General features: G+C 38.3%; 2 protein-coding genes across 4 annotated transcripts in view; both read right to left on the bottom strand.

Annotated features, from left to right (window-relative positions):
• LOC113800003 (chondroitinase-AC) overlaps nucleotides 1–17,028 on the bottom strand; it is a 26,308-nt gene extending 9,280 nt beyond the window's left edge. For all 3 annotated transcript variants that reach the window (XR_011398687.1, XR_011398688.1, XM_070124256.1), the window contains exons 1-10: nucleotides 16,955–17,028; nucleotides 16,115–16,261; nucleotides 15,376–15,520; nucleotides 11,823–11,931; nucleotides 10,762–10,826; nucleotides 9,439–9,580; nucleotides 8,698–8,815; nucleotides 6,830–6,986; nucleotides 4,446–4,611; nucleotides 2,317–2,434 (exon numbers count right to left, since the gene is read on the bottom strand). Coding sequence is in view for 1 of the 3 variants with exons in the window: in XM_070124256.1 (XP_069980357.1) it covers nucleotides 2,317–2,434; nucleotides 4,446–4,611; nucleotides 6,830–6,986; nucleotides 8,698–8,815; nucleotides 9,439–9,580; nucleotides 10,762–10,826; nucleotides 11,823–11,931; nucleotides 15,376–15,520; nucleotides 16,115–16,261; nucleotides 16,955–16,990 (1,203 nt within the window). In the remaining 2 variants the exon portion in view is untranslated. The remainder of the gene's footprint in view (nucleotides 1–2,316; nucleotides 2,435–4,445; nucleotides 4,612–6,829; nucleotides 6,987–8,697; nucleotides 8,816–9,438; nucleotides 9,581–10,761; nucleotides 10,827–11,822; nucleotides 11,932–15,375; nucleotides 15,521–16,114; nucleotides 16,262–16,954) is intronic.
• Nucleotides 17,029–18,169: 1,141 nt separating this feature from the next.
• LOC113799989 (chondroitinase-AC) overlaps nucleotides 18,170–20,000 on the bottom strand; it is an 18,750-nt gene continuing 16,919 nt past the window's right edge. Inside the window, exon 15 of the mRNA XM_070124255.1 lies at nucleotides 18,170–18,616. Coding sequence (XP_069980356.1) covers nucleotides 18,335–18,616 — 282 coding nt within the window. The 3' untranslated portion in view covers nucleotides 18,170–18,334. The remainder of the gene's footprint in view (nucleotides 18,617–20,000) is intronic.

Here is a 20,000-nt window from a genome sequence, read left to right as displayed (position 1 = left end):
AGGGATTAGGAAAATAGAATTCGGGATCAGGGAAATAAATTAGAGATTATGAAAATAGATTAGGGGTTTAAGAAAATAAATTAGGGATTAAGACAGTAAATTAGGATTAGGAAAACGAATTGGGATCAGGAAAATAAACTAGGATTAGGAAAATAAACTGAAGATCAGGAAAATAAATTTGGGATTATGAAAATAGATTAGGGTTTAAGAAAATAAATTAGGGATTAGGAAAATAAAGTAGGATTAGGAAAACGAATTAGGGATCAGGGAAATAGATTAGGGATTAGGAAACTAAATCAGGGATTAGAAAAATAAATCAGGGATCAGGAAAATAAATTAGGGATTAGGAAAATAAATCAGGGATTAGGAAAATAAATTGGGGATCAGGAAAATAAATTAGGATTAGGAAAATAAACTTGGATTAAGAAAATGAATTAGGGATTAGGAAAATAAATTGGGATCAGGAAAATAAATTGGGGATTAGGGAAATAAATTAGGGATCAGGAAAATAAATTAGGGATTAGGAAAATAAATTGGGATTAGGGAAATAAATTAGGGATTAGAAAAAATAAATTGGGGATCAGGAAAATAAACTAGGATTAGGAAAATGAATTAGGATTAGGAAAATAAATTACTGTGAGTTGTGGGAGGTGTGGATTATCTAACAAGGTATGTTTGGAAGGGAAATTAAAGGGATATTAAAGGTGGGGGGGGGGTGAAATGAAATGTAGAATTTATTCTGAATTTTAGATACCATACATTTTTTTCTGATTTGAATTTTTCTATATAAAAGAAAAGAAAAGAAAAGAAAAATATATATATATATATATATATATATATATATATATATATATATATATATATATATATATATATGTATATATATATATATATCCTCGAGGTCACAAATCCAAAGAGTGGATCAGTAAACAGAACATAAACAGATAATCTTTTTCGTTTTTGAGATAACAATAAAGAAGAAAAATAAAATGTAAAAAAGAAGACGAAAAAAAACATACATTTAGCAGAAACACAACACAGTCACAATATACACCATATCCCATTACAACTATATCTATGTTGTCCGTCCCCTGTGTATACCTAATGCCATATTCATGCCTGAACCCACATGGATATACCCATTACCATTCACAAATTTGACAATAAAGACCGTAATACAAACTGGATATACCCATTACCATTCACAAATTTGACAATAAAGGCCGTAATACAAACTGGAAATACCCATTGCCATGATCCAATTTTACTATAAAGACCACAACACGACCTGGATATGCTCTTCGCTATTTACAAATTGAACCATAGAAGCTATAACACAACCTGGAAACATTCATCGCCATACACAGAGTTGGACCATAAACACTACAACACAACCTGAAATAATCCATCTTTATAAATCCGACCTCAAAGACCGTAACACGACCTGGAAATACCCACGCTAAAATGGACCACAAAGACAGTAACACAACCTGGAAACACCCACTCTAAAAATGGACCACAAACACCGTAACACAACCTGGAAATACTCACTCTGAAAATGAACCAAAAAGACCGTAACACAACCTGGAAACACTCTTCGCCATGCACAAATCCGACCACAAACACCGTAACACAACCCGGAAATATCCACTCTAAAAATGGACCACAAAGACCATAACACAACCTGGAAACACTCATCGCCATACACAAATCCGACCACAAAGACAGTAACACAACCTGGAAACACCCACTCTAAAAATGAACCAAAAACACCATAACACAACCTAGAAACACACATCGCCATACACCAATCCGACCAAAAACACCGTAACATAACCTGGAAACACTCATCACTACCATTATCATCAAATACCCACTCTAAAAATGAACAACAATCACCGTAACACAACCTGGAAATATCCACTCTAAAATGGAACAAAAACACCGTAACACAACCTGGAAATGTCCACTCTAAAATGGAACAAAAACACCGTAACACAACCTGGATATATCCACTCTAAAAATGGACCACAAAGACCGTAACACAACCTGGAAATATCCACTCTAAAATGGACCAAAAACACCGTAACACAACCTGGAAACACTCATCACTACCATTATCATCAAATACCCACTCTAAAAATGGACCACAAAGACCGTAACACAACCTGGAAATATCCACTCTAAAAATGGACCACAAAGACCGTAACACAACCCGGAAATACCCACTCTAAAAAATGAACCAAAAACACCGTAACACAACCTGGAAACACACATCGCCATACACCAATCCGACCAAAAAGACCGTAACACAACCTGGAAATACCCGTCGCCGTTCTGCGAGGGAGGCCAAGTCTCGGGCCTCGAAGTGCGGTTGGACAGAACCCGCACGCTGGCCATGTACTCCCGCCGCTGGTGCACGGTGAGGTCCGAGCTAAGGGAAGCGGTAGGTAAAAGGGCCGTTAATCTATTTATTTTATTCTTTTGTTGATTTATTTTTGTTATTAGGTTATTTGTTTATTTATCTATTTATCTGTTTATTTGTTTTAGTATTAGGTCATTTATTTGTTTATTTTATTATTTGGTCATTTATTTATTTATTTTGTTATTTGGTCATTTATTTATTTATTTTATTATCAGGTCATTTATTTATTTATTTTATTATTAGGTCATTTATTTATCTATTTTATTATTAGGTCACTTATTTATTTATTTACCTTAAGTTAGTTATTTATTTATTTTATCAATTAATTTATTTATATTATTATAAGGTTATTTATTTATTTATTTATTTTAGGTTATTTGTTTATCTATTTATTTATTTTAGGTTATTTATTTACCTATTTTATTATTTTATCTATTTTATTATTAGGTTATTTATTCTAGGTTATTTGTTTATTTATTTATTCTATTATTAGGTTACTTATTTATTTATTCTATTATTTTATTTATTTATTTTATTATTTATTTATTTATTTATTTACTTTAGGCTATTTATTTATTTATTTCAGGTTATTTATTTATTGATTTATTTACTTCAGATTATTTGTTTATCTATTTTAGGTTGTTTGCTTATTTATTACGTCATTTATTGATTTATTTATTTTAGGTTATTTGTTTATTTATATATTTGTTTTAGGTTATTTATTTATTCATTTTATTATTTTATTAATTCATTTCATTATTAGGTTATTTATTTATTTGTACATTTTAGTTTATTTATCTTTTATTTATTTGTTTATTTTAGGTTATTTATTCATTTATTTTAGGTTATTTATTCATTTATTTTAGGTTATTTATTCATTTATTTTATTATTTTACTTATTCATATTATTATTAGGTTATTCTTTTATTTTGTTATTTTGTTTATTCATATTACTATTAGGTTATTCATTTATATATCTATTTTAGTTTATTTATTTATTTATTTTAGGTTATTCATTTATTTGTTTTTTTATTTCATTTATTTATTTTATCATAAGGTTATGTATTTCACTCTGTATTAAGTGGAGTTAGAAAATTATCAGTTATTTACGTAAATAACTGATAATTTTCTTTCTTCTCTTCTCTCTTAGTCGGGTTTTGTCCTTCACTGACATCTTTGGTGGTTTAAATTTCGATATTTTTTCTACATGGCTCTTTATATTATAATATAAGTAATGATAATAATGATGGTAATGATAATGATAACGATACTAGTAATAATAATGATAGTGATAATGATAATGATGATAATAATAATAACGATAATAGTAATGATAATAATAGTGATGATGATAATGATAATGATAACGATAATGGTAATAATAATAACAGTGATAATGATAATGATAATGATAATAATAATTAAAAAGTTTGTGTATTAAGTTGTTATACTTAAATAAAACGGGATGTTTGTATATTGAGAGGATGTGGGGTTTTTGAGAAATTATTTTTTTTTCCCTTCAAAGTCCAGTTTTTTTTTTCTTTTTTTTTTGCATTGAGCCATGTCATATTTATATATATTGTGCTCCCAAATTCTAAGATATGATATTTATATGTTGTTTTCCTACACTAACCTATATCACTAACTTTAATGTATTATTTGCCATTATTTAAATAATTTTAACTTACACCTAACAATTCTTTGAACCCATGCATAACTCTCCCACACTCAAAGCATACACACGCACACGCACACACACACACACACGCACGCACGCGCACACACACACACAAACTCAAACACACACACACACACACAAATTCAAACACACAAACACACGCACACACACACACACACACACACACACACACAAACTCACACATACACACACACAAACTCACACACACTCACACACACACACACACACACACACACACACACACACACACACGCCCACCCACATACACACACACACACACACTTATTCCACTTCCCGACCCTCCCCTTCTCCAACACTTACTTAAAGAAGTACTTATTTCCGCTCAAAGCGAACTCGGGATCGGGCAAGACGTGGTCGTAGCGGTGAAGAACGGCCTGGACCTCCTCAAGATGCCGCCCGAACTTCTGCAGGTGGTAACCCGTGTCTCTCACCGCTCCTCGGGTGGCGTATAAGGTGATGCTGGTACCTGGGGGAGGGGAGAGGAGGGGGGAGGGGAGAGAAAGGAGGGAGGGGGGTTGTTATTTCGTTTTATTTTTTAAAAAGGGGTGGGGGAAGAAAGGAAAAAAAAGGTTGTTATTTCGTTTTATTAAAAAAAAAAGGGGGGGGGGGGAGAAAGAAAGAAAGAAAAAAAAAAAACACAGGTGGGTGAGGGGTTTGTATTTTTGTTTAGCTATTAAAAAAAAGAAAGAAAAAAAAAACAGGTGGGTGAGGGTGTTTGTATTTTCATTTATCTAAAAATAATAATAAAAAAAATAAAAAAAAAACAGGTGGGTTAGGGGTTTCTTATTTCGTTTATCTATTAAAAAAAGAGGTGGGTGAGGGGTTTGTTATTTCGTTTATCTACTCAAAAAAACAAACAAACAAACAGACAAACAGGTGGGTGAGGATGTTTGTATTTGCGTTTATCTATTTAAAAAAGCGGTATTTACTGACGGATGTGTATAATTGGGCTAGTTGTAATTTCATCCATTTCTAGAAACTAACATTTACTAAAGGATGAGTATAGTTTCAGGTATTCATCTTTAAAACTATAAAAGGGAGAGATAGATAGATAGAGAGAGAGAGAGAGAGAGAGAGAGAGAGAGAGAGAGAGAGAGAGAGAGAGAGAGAGAGAGAGAGAGAGAGAGAGAGAGAGAGTGAGTGAGACAGAGAGAGACAGAGGGAGAAAAGGAGATAGAGGGAGAAAAGGAGATAGAATGAGATAAAAATAGAGAGAGAAAGAGACAGAGAGAGATAGAGAGAAAGAAATGGAGAAAGAATTAATTGCAATATGTACCAAAGGTTATACATGAGGTTATATATATTTTTTTATTCATTTTGACTGAAACATAAACTTCAGGTAATATTAACATGAAAACTTAACATCATCAATTTTGGGATCTTGTTTACCTATCAATATTCAAATATAAATAAGGCAATGTAATATCAATGTGGATAGTAAATAACATAATGCGACAAATTATTTTTCTTTATCATGGATAACAACTTCGACGATTAAATATGAAAATCTAGCGAAATAAAATACTCGAAGTTTGGAAAGGAGAGAAGAACCGCCACATCACAATCCAATAAAGACTTAGAAGGTACAACTCTGATTAATCGTCGAATCTAAAAAAAAAAAAATAAAAAATAAAAAATAATAAAAATAAAAATAATAATAATAATAATAATCTTTCACTCAAGGACAGTACATCTTCCACATCACAATAAAACATAGCCTTAGAAGGTACGATAACAAAAGTCATCCACCTATCCACACACCTACCCACCATCCCATCCACCCAACCATTCATCCACCAACCCACCCACCCACCAACCCATCCACCCAAACATTCATCATCAACCCAACCATTCATCCATCCACCCATCCACCCACCCACCCACCCATTAACCCACCCAGCCATCCACCTATCCACCCACCCATCCATCCACCCACCCACCCATTAACCCGCCCACCCATCCACCTACCCATCCACCCACCCACCCATTAACCCACCCACCCATTAACCCACCCACCCATCCACCCACCCACCCATCCACCCACCCATCCACCCACCCACCCATTAACCCACCCAGCCATCCACCCAACCATTCAACACCCACCCACCCACCAACCCATCCACCCAGCCATTCATCAACCCATCCACCCATTAATCCACCCACCCACCCATCCATCCATCCATCCACCCACCCACCCATTCATCCACCCACCCATCCACCAATTCAACCACCCACCCATTGATCCACCCACCCATTGATCCACCCACCAACCACCCATCCAACCATCCACCCACCCACCCCTCCACCCAACCACCCATTAACCCACCCACCCATCCACCCACCCACCCATTAACCCACCCACCCACCCATTAACCCACCCACCCACCCATTAACCCACCCAGCCATCCACCTAACCATTCAACACCCACCCACCCACCAACTCATCCACACAACCATTCATCCATCTACCCACCCATCCCCCCACCCACCTACCCATTCATCCACCCACCCACCCATTAACCCACCCATCCATCCATCTACCCACCCACCCATCCACCCATTAACCCACCCACCCATCCACCCACCCAACCACCCATCCATTAACCCACCCAACCATCCACCTATCCACCCACCCACTCTTTCCCCCCGAGACTTGACACACACACTTCACCACACTTCTATACCGTCGGTCATATGGCGTCCACACGTAGTAGGTTCCTGGGTATGTCCTCTGAACAGCCACTGTTGGCACTCCAGGTAGGCTGCGAAGAGGCCCTCTATTGTGGCATCTTGGAAGTCCAGTTCGGTGCCAGTGTACCAAGACATCAAGTTAGACGTGTACTGCGTGTAAAAAAAAAATAAATAAAAAAAAAAAAATAAAAAAAAAATAAATAAATAAATAAATAAATAAATAAATAAAATAAAATAAAAAAGGGTGTAATTCATTGATATAGAAGGGGTGATTCGGGTTTTGATATTACGAAGACAAGAAGAAAAAAGCAAGTTAATAAGAGATCAAGTGGAATCGCCACGTTTCGAACTCGTCACGATTTTATTTCATTTCTTATCGTGTCTGTTTTTTTTCTCTTCTTCTTCTTCTTCTTCTTCTTCTTCTATTTTTCAGTCTCCGTGTACACTTTACTGTATTTGTGTTTATATATATATATATATATATATATATATATATATATATATATATATATATATATATATATATATATCACGGCTCGATCTCAATTGAAATCGCCTATTTTTGCTTAAGCTGGATTATCGAAGCTTCATTGATATACTTATCATTGTGGAATTATATAATCTGCATTTATATATTTTTGACCATTATATATTTAAAATATGTAGAGGGGACAAATTTATTGCTCAATAGAGACTTTTTTAATGATTGTAAGCCTAGTCGACGTGAAACCCAAAAAGAAAAGAAATACTATGGATAATTAGATCAAATTAGCTTCTTATATTCCATACTGAAGAAAAAAAAAAGTCTTATAAAGGAAACCCGAAAAGACACATCCAATATATATATATATATATATATATATATATATATATATATATATATATATATATATATATCTTCGTATTGGGGTTCCAATTTGATTCACCAAAAACTATCTTTGAAATGTTCATATCACTTAAAAAAAAGAACTTTAAATGTTTATTCGAATTAACTAGCATTGACGTTTTATAACCCAGTGCAATTTTCCCAATTAAAACTCAACACAAAAGCACTGGAATGATATGAAAATAACTGATATGAAAATAACGTTTGTAGATGAATAAATTACATATAACTTTCTCGCGATTTATATTACTCTTAACATATCATCCATATTTATTCACATTATTTATCATTAATATTTTACAGTCTAATACAGGCCTCTCTGAAGATTCTACAACATAGAAGTATTTTAATAATAGAAAAATAACCGATTTATAAACTAATACAACTACTTAAAATTCCACAACACATCACTTGAAATACAACAGAAAGACAACCACTTTTTAACAACTTGAAATTCCACAATACAGAAGTACTTAAACGAGATGAGAAATACAATTATTTTCAACAATTCGCAGCCAAATACAACTCTTCCATGAAACCCACAACATAAAATTTGAATGAGAATAAAAATACAACCAAAAATATTAACAATCTATAACCAAATACAGCTACAAGACATTCAACAGCAAAAGCACTTGAAGGAGAATGGAAAGACAAAATGAATATTGACAACACAATACAACCCCTGCATGAAACTCAAAATAATAAACACAACCATTTTTTTTTTACAAAAAGCTTACAACATTCACAACTCCTGCATGAAACCCCCACAACACAAAAAAACACTTAAACGAAAACAAAAACACAACCCAAAAATCCTTAACAACTCACAACCTCGCACAACCCCTCCATAAAACCCCACAGCACACAAACGTAAACAAAAATCACAACCAAACATCTCCTTAACGCTTCATAACACAACACCATGAAATCCCACAACACAAAATCCCATTAACTGGAATCACAAGGACCTACCCTCAATAACTCCTTCCCGTAGGCTCCGTTGTAAGGGTTGTTAAGGGTGTGATCCAAATAACCAATATTAGTGTTGTAATCACCTCCTATGTTGTGTTGGTGAAGGCATCCATCTGGCCTGAGGATTGGGGGAAGGCTGGATCAGTAGCAACTCCAGGAGGTGTCACGTTTTGTCTGTTTTGATGATTGTTCAATGGAAATATAACCAATAAAATCATTATTTTTCCATCCTTTTGAAAATGGAAGAGACCAAAAATGATCGACCATATTCATAAAGCATCCGTAACTTTTGTGACGTCATCAAAATAAACCCCACGTGTGTTTGTTTAATTTTCCAAATATGGAATCGGACGCCATGACACCTCCTCGAGATGCTACTGATCTAGCCTTCCCTTTAAGGATTCGATCAGAAAGTTAGAGAAAATTGAAAGGATTATTGGCAGATAGATAGATAGATAGATGGATCATCCGCCACCATCACCCTTTCCCCCATTGCCCCTACCCATCACCCCTACCCCCTACCCATCACCCCTCCTCCCACTACCCCTCTCCACCCCACCCCTCCCCCCACTACCCCTCTCCACCCCACCCCTACCCACCCCTACCCTCATCACCCCTACTCCCTTCACCCCTCTCCCCCCCACCCCTCCCCCCACTACCCCCATCACTCCCACCCCTCTCCACCCCATCACCCCCACCCCTCCCCCACCCACCCCAACACCCCCACCCCCCAACCCTCACCTCAACCCGTTCCCGTCGTAAGGTTGCCGTTCAGCCAGATCCACGTAGAGGGCCTCCTGCACCTGCGCGTGGATATCGACGTGGGTTCCCCTCAGGAGGCCCTCGACCTCCCCAAACATCGCTCGAGGACCTAAGTTGCCGCCTGGAGTAGGAGAGGCGAAGGGGTTAGGTGAGAGGTGGGTGAATGGACACTCGAAGATGTCTAAGGTTTGGGGGTTTTGGGTGAAGGGCGTGTGGGGTATGAGTGGGTGGGTGGATAGGTGGATGGATGGCTGGGTTGGTGAATGGGTGGATGGGTGCATGATTGGTTGAGTGAACGGGTGGATAGGTGGATGGCTGGGTGGGTGAACGGGTGGATGATTGGTTGAGTGAACGGGTGGATGACTGGGTATGTGAAGAGTTGGATGGGTGAATGACTGGGTGGGTGGATAGGTGAATGACTGGGTGAGTGAATGGGTGGATTGGAGGCTGGGCAGGTGAATAGGTGAGTGGATGGATTGGTGGGTGGCTGGATAGATGGGTGACTAGGTGGGTGGATAGGTGGATGAATGGCTAGGTGCATGAGTAAGTGGATAAGTGAATGAATAAGTAGATAGGTGAATGGGTAGGCGGATGGGTGGATAGGTGAATGGACGGTGGTTGAGTGTGTGTATGACTGGTTGGGTTGGGTGGATAGGTGGATAGATGGATATTGGATATGTGGATAAATTTGGAAAGAGGAAGGAATGGATGGATTGTGTCATCATAAATTCTCCATAATATCAATTATCATTATTTTCCTACTACAATGATTGAACATTTTCCTACTAAAATATCCACTTATTTTCTTCTTCTTCCCTACGTCTTCTTGTTCGTAATTTGTTTATTACGAATCCTTCACAAGGTCAATCATGTATTTAAAAAAATAATAATAATGATAATAACGTACCTTCCTATTTTTCTCCATCATTTTCTCCTCATTTTATTCATTATGACTTGCCCACTAGGTCATTTACTATTAAAATGATGAGATATTTACACTAAACTTGAATAAACCTTTGTATTTTCCTACTCTTCCTTTCAATATTTATTTATTTTATTTATTTATTTATTTATTTCTATTTTTACTATATCATTTTTTTTTTTTTTTTTGCACCATTACGAATCTTCCAAAAGATCAATAATCATCCATTTTCACACACTTCCTTCTCGTCTCCTCTCTTTTTCTTCCCCATGCGTTAATCATGAATCCTCCAGATTCCTTTCCCCACCAAAATAACCCTTGTAATTTTCTTATCAAAATACTCTCCTTTATTTTGGTCACCGTTTGTTCCCCTCAAGTACCTGCCATGTCACCGGAGACCTCCTCGGGATTCCACACAGGTCCTGCTTGGGTGTTCTGCCAGTACCTGAGGAGGAGAGGAGAGGAGGGACTGAAACGTGTGCTTGTGAGAATGTGTTTGTGTGTTTTCGAGTCTTGTTGGTGTTGTTGTTTGTTTTCGGGGGTAAGTGTGTGTCTTTGCTTTCTGGGCTTTATGTGTTTGTGTGTTTTCGAGTCTGTTGTTGTTGTTGTTGTTGTTGTTGTTGTTGTTGTTGTTGTTGTTGTTGTTGTTGTTGTTGTTGTTGTTGTTGTTGTTGTTGTTTGTTTGTTTGTTTTCGGGGGTAGGTGTGTGTCTTTGCTTCCTGGGCTTTCTCTGGGGGGAATCTTTTATTTTATTATTATTATTATTTTCATTTATTTGTTTTTTTTTATTATCATTTTTTTCATTATTATCTATTTATCATTATGATTCTTTTATTTTTTTCGCTGATGCGTAAATTAATATTTTTGTACCTGTATATATTTCCACGTAATGTTTTTCTCCCTTTCTTTAAATAATCCTTTGTTTTAATAGGTTTAAACATTATGAACTATGGACACACACATACATTTTTTCTTCCTTCCATTCATTCTATTCCTTATTTTTACTTTTTTCCCTCTTTTTAGTATCTTCCTTTTTTCTTTTTTAACACACACACACATGCACATATATAATTATGTATATATAACTATACATATAACCATGTAAGGATATATATACACATGTGTGTGTGTGTGTGTGTGTGTGTGTGTGTGTGTGTGTGTGTGGTTATGTGTGTGTGTATATGTGTGGATGTGTGTGAGTGTGTGTGTGTTTGTGTGTCTTTATGTATGTGTGTGGCTGTGTGTGAGCGTGTGCGTGTATGTGTGTGTGTGTGCGTGTGTATGCGTTTGGTTGTGTATATGTGTGTGGTTGTGTGTGTGTGCATTTCTTCCTCTTTTTCCGAACAAATCCAAACACCATATCACAAACTCCCCCCCCCCCCCCGGCAGATCTTAACCGCCCTAAAACCCAAGACTCTCAAAATCTCCTTCGCCGTCTTACCTGTCCAGGAAATCCGTCAGGAGCTCCGACCCCAGAAGGTCCTTCGCCAACACGACTCCACCCCACATCATGGAAGGAACCCCGATCACGTGACCCCACCAATTGCCGTCTGTGTGGACAGGGAGAGGCAAGCGGGATAGGAGAGAGGATGAGGAGAGAGGGAGAGAGGTGAAGGGGGCGGGGGGGGAGGGGCAGATGCATCCTCACGTTAGCACAAACGAAAATGTTCAAAAAAAATCTTAAATAAGGTGATTTCTTGAGTTACGTTCCATTATCCTTGCTCTGCCACGGGTGTTGGTGTCCCCCAGATGCCTCGTATGGCAACCCAACCCCAGAGTATCAACGGAAAAGCTTTCTCGGTCCTAATTTCAGCATTGCAAGTTCAACAAAGTCACTCCCGGATAAAATTAGGAATCATTTCGACAATCCTGATATTGCAAAACCATCTGCAGAGTGTTTCAGATGATATTGGGAATATTTAGACATTCTTTAGATTTCTATAACACCCCAGTCCAGGAAGTAATCAAGGGAATATTTCGATCATTCTTATATTGCAACCCAATTTGAGAGAGTTTCGGATAATAGGATAAACCTTCCGACTATCCTTACCTTTATAGTGCAACCCACTCTAGAAACATTCAGAACAGAGGGAATATTCTTGACAAACCTTTGTCTTATGATGCGACTCAGTCCAGAAAGACCCAGATAACAGAGGTAATATTTCGACATTCTTTAGTCTCTCTATCCAGACATTACTAATTAATATAATCAATACTTCGACAATCCTCAGTCTCATAAGAAAACCCAATCTACTAGCTAATATAAGGAATATTTCGAAAGCCTCACTCATAAGACAACCCGATCTACTAGCTAACACAAGGAATATTTCGAAATCTTTAGACATAATACAACCCGATGTACTAGCTAACATCAGGGATATTTTGAAATCCTTTGTCATAATACAACCCAATCTACCAGCTAACATAAGGCATATTTCGACAATCCTCAGTCTCTTAATACATCCCAATCTACAAGCTAATATAAGGAATATTTCGAAATCTTTAGACATAATACAACCCGATGTACTAGCTAACATCAGGGATATTTTGAAATCTTTAGACATAATACAACCCAATGTACTAGCTAACATCAGGGATATTTAGAAATCCTTTGTCATAATAAAAACCAATCTACTAGCTAACATAAGGAGTATTTCGGAATCCTTAGACCTAATATAACCCAATCTAGACACGGTCAGCTAACATCAGGCATATTTCGAAATCCTTACTCATAATACAAGCCAATCTTTATACGACCAGCTAAGATAAGGGATATTTTGAAATCCTTACACATACTACAACCCAATCTACTAGCTAACATAAGGAATATTTCGACAATCCTCAGTCTCATACTACATCCCAATCTACAACCTAATATAAGGAATATTTCGAAATCTTTAGACATAATACAACCCAATGTACTAGTTAACATAAAGAATATTTTGGAATCTTTACTCATAATACAACCCAATCTAGACGTGACTAACTAAAATAAGGAATGTTTCGAAATCCTAAGACGCATCAAAGACGACCCAATCTAGAAGTGACTAACTAAAATAAGGAATATTTCGAAATCCTAAGACGCATCAAAGACGACCCAATCTAGACGTGACTAACTAAAATAAGGAATATTTCGAAATCCTAAGACGCATCAAAGGCGACCCAATCTAGACGTGACGAACTAAAATAAGGAATATTTCGAAATCCTAAGACGCATCAAAGACGACCCAATCTAGACGTGACTAACTAAAATAAGGAATATTTCGAAATCCTAAGACGCATCAAAGACGACCCAATCTAGACGTGACTAACTAAAATAAGGAATATTTCGAAATCCTAAGACGCATCAAAGACGACCCAATCTAGACGTGACGAACTAAAATAAGGAATATTTAGAAATCCTAAGACGCATCAAAGACGACCCAATCTAGACGTGACTAACTAAAATAAGGAATATTTCGAAATCCTAAGACGCATCAAAGACGACCCAATCTAGACGTGACGAACTAAAATAAGGAATATTTCGAAATCCTAAGACGCATCAAAGACGACCCAATCTAGACGTGACGAACTAAAATAAGGAATATTTCGAAATCCTAAGACGCATCAAAGACGACCCAATCTAGACGTGACTAACTAAAATAAGGAATATTTCGAAATCCTAAGACGCATCAAAGACGACCCAATCTAGACGTGACGAACTAAAATAAGGAATATTTCGAAATCCTAAGACATAATACAACCCGATGTACTAACTAAAATAAGGAATATTTCGAAATCCTAAGACGCATCAAAGACGACCCAATCTAGACGTGACTAACTGAAATTAATATTTCGAAATCCTAAGACGCATCAAAGACGACCCAATCTAGACGTGACTAACTAAAATAAGGAATATTTCGAAATCCTAAGACGCATCAAAGACGACCCAATCTAGACGTGACTAACTAAAATAAGGAATATTTCGAAATCCTAAGACGCATCAAAGACGACCCAATCTAGACGTGACTAACTAAAATAAGGAATATTTCGAAATCCTAAGACGCATCAAAGACAACCCAATCTACAAGCTAATATAAGGAATATTTCGAAATCTTTAGACATAATACAACCCAATGTACTAGTTAACATAAAGAATATTTCGAAATCTTTAGACATAATACAACCCAATCTAGACGTGACTAACTAAAATAAGGAATATTTCGAAATCCTAAGACGCATCAAAGACGACCCAATCTAGACGTGACGAACTAAAATAAGGAATATTTCGAAATCCTAAGACGCATCAAAGACGACCCAATCTAGACGTGACGAACTAAAATAAGGAATATTTAGAAATCCTAAGACGCATCAAAGACGACCCAATCTAGACGTGACGAACTAAAATAAGGAATATTTCGAAATCCTAAGACGCATCAAAGACAACCCAATCTAGACGTGACTAACTAGAATAAGGAATATTTCGAAATCCTAAGACGCATCAAAGACGACCCAATCTAGACGTGACGAACTAAAATAAGGAATGTTTCGAAATCCTAAGACGCATCAAAGACGACCCAATCTAGACGTGACGAACTAAAATAAGGAATATTTCGAAATCCTAAGACGCATCAAAGACGACCCAATCTAGACGTGACGAACTAAAATAAGGAATATTTCGAAATCCTAAGACGCATCAAAGACGACCCAATCTAGACGTGACTAACTAAAGGAATATTTCGAAATCCTAAGACGCATCAAAGACGACCCAATCTAGACGTGACTAACGAAAATAAGGAATGTTTAGAAATCCTAAGACGCATCAAAGACGACCCAATCTAGACGTGACGAACTAAAATAAGGAATGTTTCGAAATCCTAAGACGCATCAAAGACGACCCAATCTAGCCACAACTAGATCCTAGAAAAAAGAAAAAGAAAAAGAAAAGACTACATTAATTCCCTTCCATTGCTTACGCCCACCTGGAGGACCCACGACGCACAGGCCAAGCTCACCTGTGTTCGGAGGCGCGTCGTAAGTAATGAAGGAGAAACAGGTAAGGATCTCAGCTGTGAGGTCCTTGCCGTTGAGGTGGTGGTACAGGAGGGCGCTCTGTCGTCTGCCGTGGGTCCTGAAGGATTCCGAGTCGTCTTGACCGTACTAGGATGCGTAGGATTTGGTAGAGAAGGATATATTTTGTCCTTTTTAAAATTATTATTATTTTTTTTTTTTTAGGAAGCATATGGTCCTTTCTTTCTCTTTAAATCGACACTTTTCAGCAAAGAATGAGAAGAATAAGGAAAAGAAAGAAAAAGAAAAAGAAAACATTTCCATCAGATCAGCGAAAGAAGATCGCAAAAGAATAAATAGATAAATAGATAAATAAATAAATAGCATTACCATCAAAGCATACAAAGGAAGATCAGAATGAAATGAAGAATTAGAAAAAAAAGTGAGATGAAAAAAAATAATAATAAATAATAATAATAACGTTACCATTAGGTCAGACAAAGGAGGATCAGTAAAGGAAAAAAATATAAAGAAAAAAAATAAAGAAGAGAAAAGCAAAAGAGAAAGAAAAAATATTACTATCAGATCATACAAAGGGAGATCAGATAAAAAAGGAAGAATCAGAAAAAGAAAGAGAAGAAAAAAAACGAAAAAAAAAAGAAGAGTAGGAAAAAGAAAAACGATAAAAAAAAAACAAAAAATAAATAAGAAAGAAAAGAAAAAAGAAAGAAAGAAAAATAATACCTTCAGATCAGAAAAAGATCCATCAGCCTTCAGGAGTGACAGGAGGTGGTCCAGGTTCTCATGACTGGCGGTGTCATAAGCAGCCTGTGTCATGCGACCTAGGATGACCTCCAAGTCTGTTCGCCAGCTGGCATTCGCTACACTCACCTGCATGTTGGGAATGTTGATTGGGAATTGCGGTTAATTGCCCTCAAGGAATGGGAATATCAAATAGGAGGTGGGTTCTTTGGGTGTACGTACATGTACATATGTGTGTGTGTGTCCGATTAGGTACCTATGTAATTGCATTTTTATTCCATTTTATTTTATGTCCAGTTGGTGTCACTGTAAAAAGATTAGATAACTCAATATCGATGCAGCATTCCCACAATTATCATATACACACCACAAAAACGTACATATGTGTCTGTGTTGCATACATATATATATAGACAAACAGATATATTGGGATACATAGATAGACTGATATATGAACACGTACTTTTGATACATACACATATATAAAGAAAAGAAAACATACATAGACATACATAAGAATAGTTTTCATACCAAAACATATACAGACAAAAAAATACGTTTTCATACCGAGAATCAACCAAGAATCTCATTATGAATATAATAATGATGATAACAATAATAATTTTGATAATAATAACGATAATAATAATAATAATAATAATAATAATAATAATAATGATAATGATAATAATAATAATAATAATAATAATAATAACAATAATATTAGCTAATAATAATGATAATAACAGCGATAATAATTCATGATAAGGATAATAATGATAATGATCAATTATAATAAACATAATGATAATAAATAATTACCAAAAGCAGAAGAATTAACGTCTTGAGCGGTGCCATCTCGAAGGAAGGGTGACTGCTCCTCTTGCCTTCGCGTTTTAACTAAATGCATTAAATTATTCACATGAGTTATTTTTTTTTTTTACGATAAGACAAGGGTTTTCTCAGATCTATGTGACCGTCTGTGGGAATCTGATTAAAGTGGCCTTGAGGTTTGTGTGCATATATCTATACACACACACACACACACACACACACACACACACACACACACACACACACACACACACACACACACACACACACACACACACACACACACACACACAGATATGTATATATATATATATATATATATATATATATATATATATATATATATATATTTATATATATATGTGTGTGTGTGTGTGTGTGTGTGTGTGTGTGTGTGTGTGTGTGTGTGTGTGTGTGTGTGTGTGTGTGTGTGTGTGTGTCTGTCTTTGTGTTTGTTTGCGTGATGTGAGTACATTAATATACAAGGGAGTGCACAACAAGCCATTCCTTATCAATTTTAGGTAAGTTTTATTCTGGCGTGGGAATGACCCGATTCTTCATGAAGATAATCAATACTGGAGTCATTTCTGAAGGAAAATCGCGCTAGATATTTATGGTTTTTATCAAGGGAAAGTTTTTTTTTCTATTTTTATTTTTACTATGTTTGTTCGTCATTTTTTTACATGTTACTTTTGGCAATAACCAAGTTATCTTTCTATCTATCTATCTATCTTTCTCTCTCTCTTTCTCTCTTTCTCTCTCTCTCTCTCTCTCTCTCTTTCTTTCTCTCTCTCTCTCTCTCTCTCTCTCTATATATATATATATATATATATATATATATATATATATATATATATATATATATTTCTCCATTTCTGCCATTATATGATTTTTTTCATATTGATTATAAAATCATACGAAATTTTAAAAAAAAGAAACACGTTTCCCGTTTCTTTAATTCATTGAATTGTGTTGTTTGTTTAATTCGATTTTTTATCATCTCTCGGATCATTGAATTTTCTTATCTAGATTTTTGTCTATTATTTCACCTGTTTTACATGATTTTCATTTAGTGGAGATAGGGAGAGAGATAGGGGAGAGACAAATGAATATTTGAATAGATAGATGAATATTTAAAGAGATAGATAGAGAACAAGGGTATGAACAAGGTACTGATTTCCATAGGGATAAAATCACACAGAATGAAGCCCAATCATTTATTTATCTTCAGCATCCCTGTCAGAATGTCTTTGGCTAAGAGATCGTCAATGGAATATTTAAATCACTGAATTGCAGAATATAAGATGATTAAATGAGAGAGAATTACAGCAAGCAGTGCATTCTGATTCTACGAAAAACAAAAGAGCATCAAACGCTGACAGCGACAGTGACACTGGATCCCCTAAGAGGCGGGAAAGGCATCTGGACGGTCTGCTCTGCTTCCCTCCCGCCATACGTCACCCTGATCCGAATGACGTCATACATCTGCTGGGGGTCTGCGAGGGTCACTGACAGCTCAGCGGCGTCAGCGGATTCGCTGCTGACGCTGACGAGGGCGAGGCAGGGCGTGTCGACGAGGAGGGAGACCTCGGCGGAAGGTCCACACGATGACGTCAGCTCCCCCGCCTGCACGAACGCCGCGCCGATCGTCTGTTGTTTTTCAAAGGAGTTGGATCTTAATTTCTAGCCACAATGACCTTTCATTCTGACCTCCATCGCATACTGCGGTCGAGTCATAATGAATTCTCATTCGCATTCACGCCTCTTTTAACGGAAGCAGGACTAAACAACACGAATTACTCTGATCATTGATTCCTATTGAGACATGCATCACGCAGTATAAAAACCCCAATCTAAACTAACCGCTCTCCCTACCTCATACCATTAAAAACCCGAATAATATTGGAAAACAAGAGCTACACTAACCACGAATTCACGAATGACACTAATCATTACTAATAATTATTATTAATGATTTATTACTAATAATTGATATTATATTACTACTAATATTAATATTACCAATATAATCAATAATAATATTACAAATAATAATAATTATAATAATGATAATAATCCATCAGGAACCACAAATAACCCTCCTTCGGCGCATCAAATCCAGCCAAAGAGCGTTGGTCCCTGAACCGAGTCTCGCCCCAGGCAGCACGGCGGGCGGGACCCCAGGCAGCGCCCGGGCACCTCCGACCCCAGGCAGCGCCCGGGCGCCTCCGACCCCAGGCAGCGCCCGGGCACCTCCGACCCCAGGCAGCGCCCGGGCACCTCCGACCCCAGGCAGCGCCCGGGCACCCCCGACCCCAGGCAGCGCCCGGGCACCTCCGACCCCAGGCAGCGCCCGGGCACCCCCGACCCCAGGCAGCGCCCGGGCACCTCCGACCCCAGGCAGCGCCCGGGCACCTCCGACCCCAGGCAGCGCCCGGGCACCCCCGACCCCAGGCGGCACCTCCGACCCCAGGCAGCGCCCGGGCACCTCCGACCCCAGGCAGCGCCCGGGCACCTCCGACCCCAGGCAGCGCCCGGGCACCCCCGACCCCAGGCAGCGCCCGGGCACCTCCGACCCCAGGCAGCGCCCGGGCACCTCCGACCCCAGGCAGCGCCCGGGCACCTCCGACCCCAGGCAGCGCCCGGGCACCTCCGACCCCAGGCAGCGCCCGGGCACCTCCGACCCCAGGCAGCGCCCGGGCACCCCCGACCCCAGCCAGCGCCCGGGCACCTCCGACCCCAGGCAGCGCCCGGGCACCTCCGACCCCAGGCAGCGCCCGGGCACCCCCGACCCCAGCCAGCGCCCGGGCACCTCCGACCCCAGGCAGCGCCCGGGCACCTCCGACCCCAGGCAGCGCCCGGAGGTGCCCGGGCCCCGCCTGGGGTCGGGGCCCGGGCACCTCCGACCCCAGGCAGAGCCCGGGCACCTCCGACCCCAGGCAGCGCCCGGGCACCTCCGACCCCAGGCAGCGCCCGGGCACCTCCGACCCCAGGCGGCGCCCGGGCACCTCCGACCCCAGGCAGCGCCCGGGCA

This window comes from Penaeus vannamei, chromosome 8 (genome assembly GCF_042767895.1).
Source record: "Penaeus vannamei isolate JL-2024 chromosome 8, ASM4276789v1, whole genome shotgun sequence".
In the NCBI taxonomy this organism is placed as follows: domain Eukaryota; kingdom Metazoa; phylum Arthropoda; class Malacostraca; order Decapoda; family Penaeidae; genus Penaeus; species Penaeus vannamei.
The sequence above is the reverse complement of the archived record's forward strand: the minus strand, read 5'-3'. Positions and strand labels throughout refer to the sequence as shown.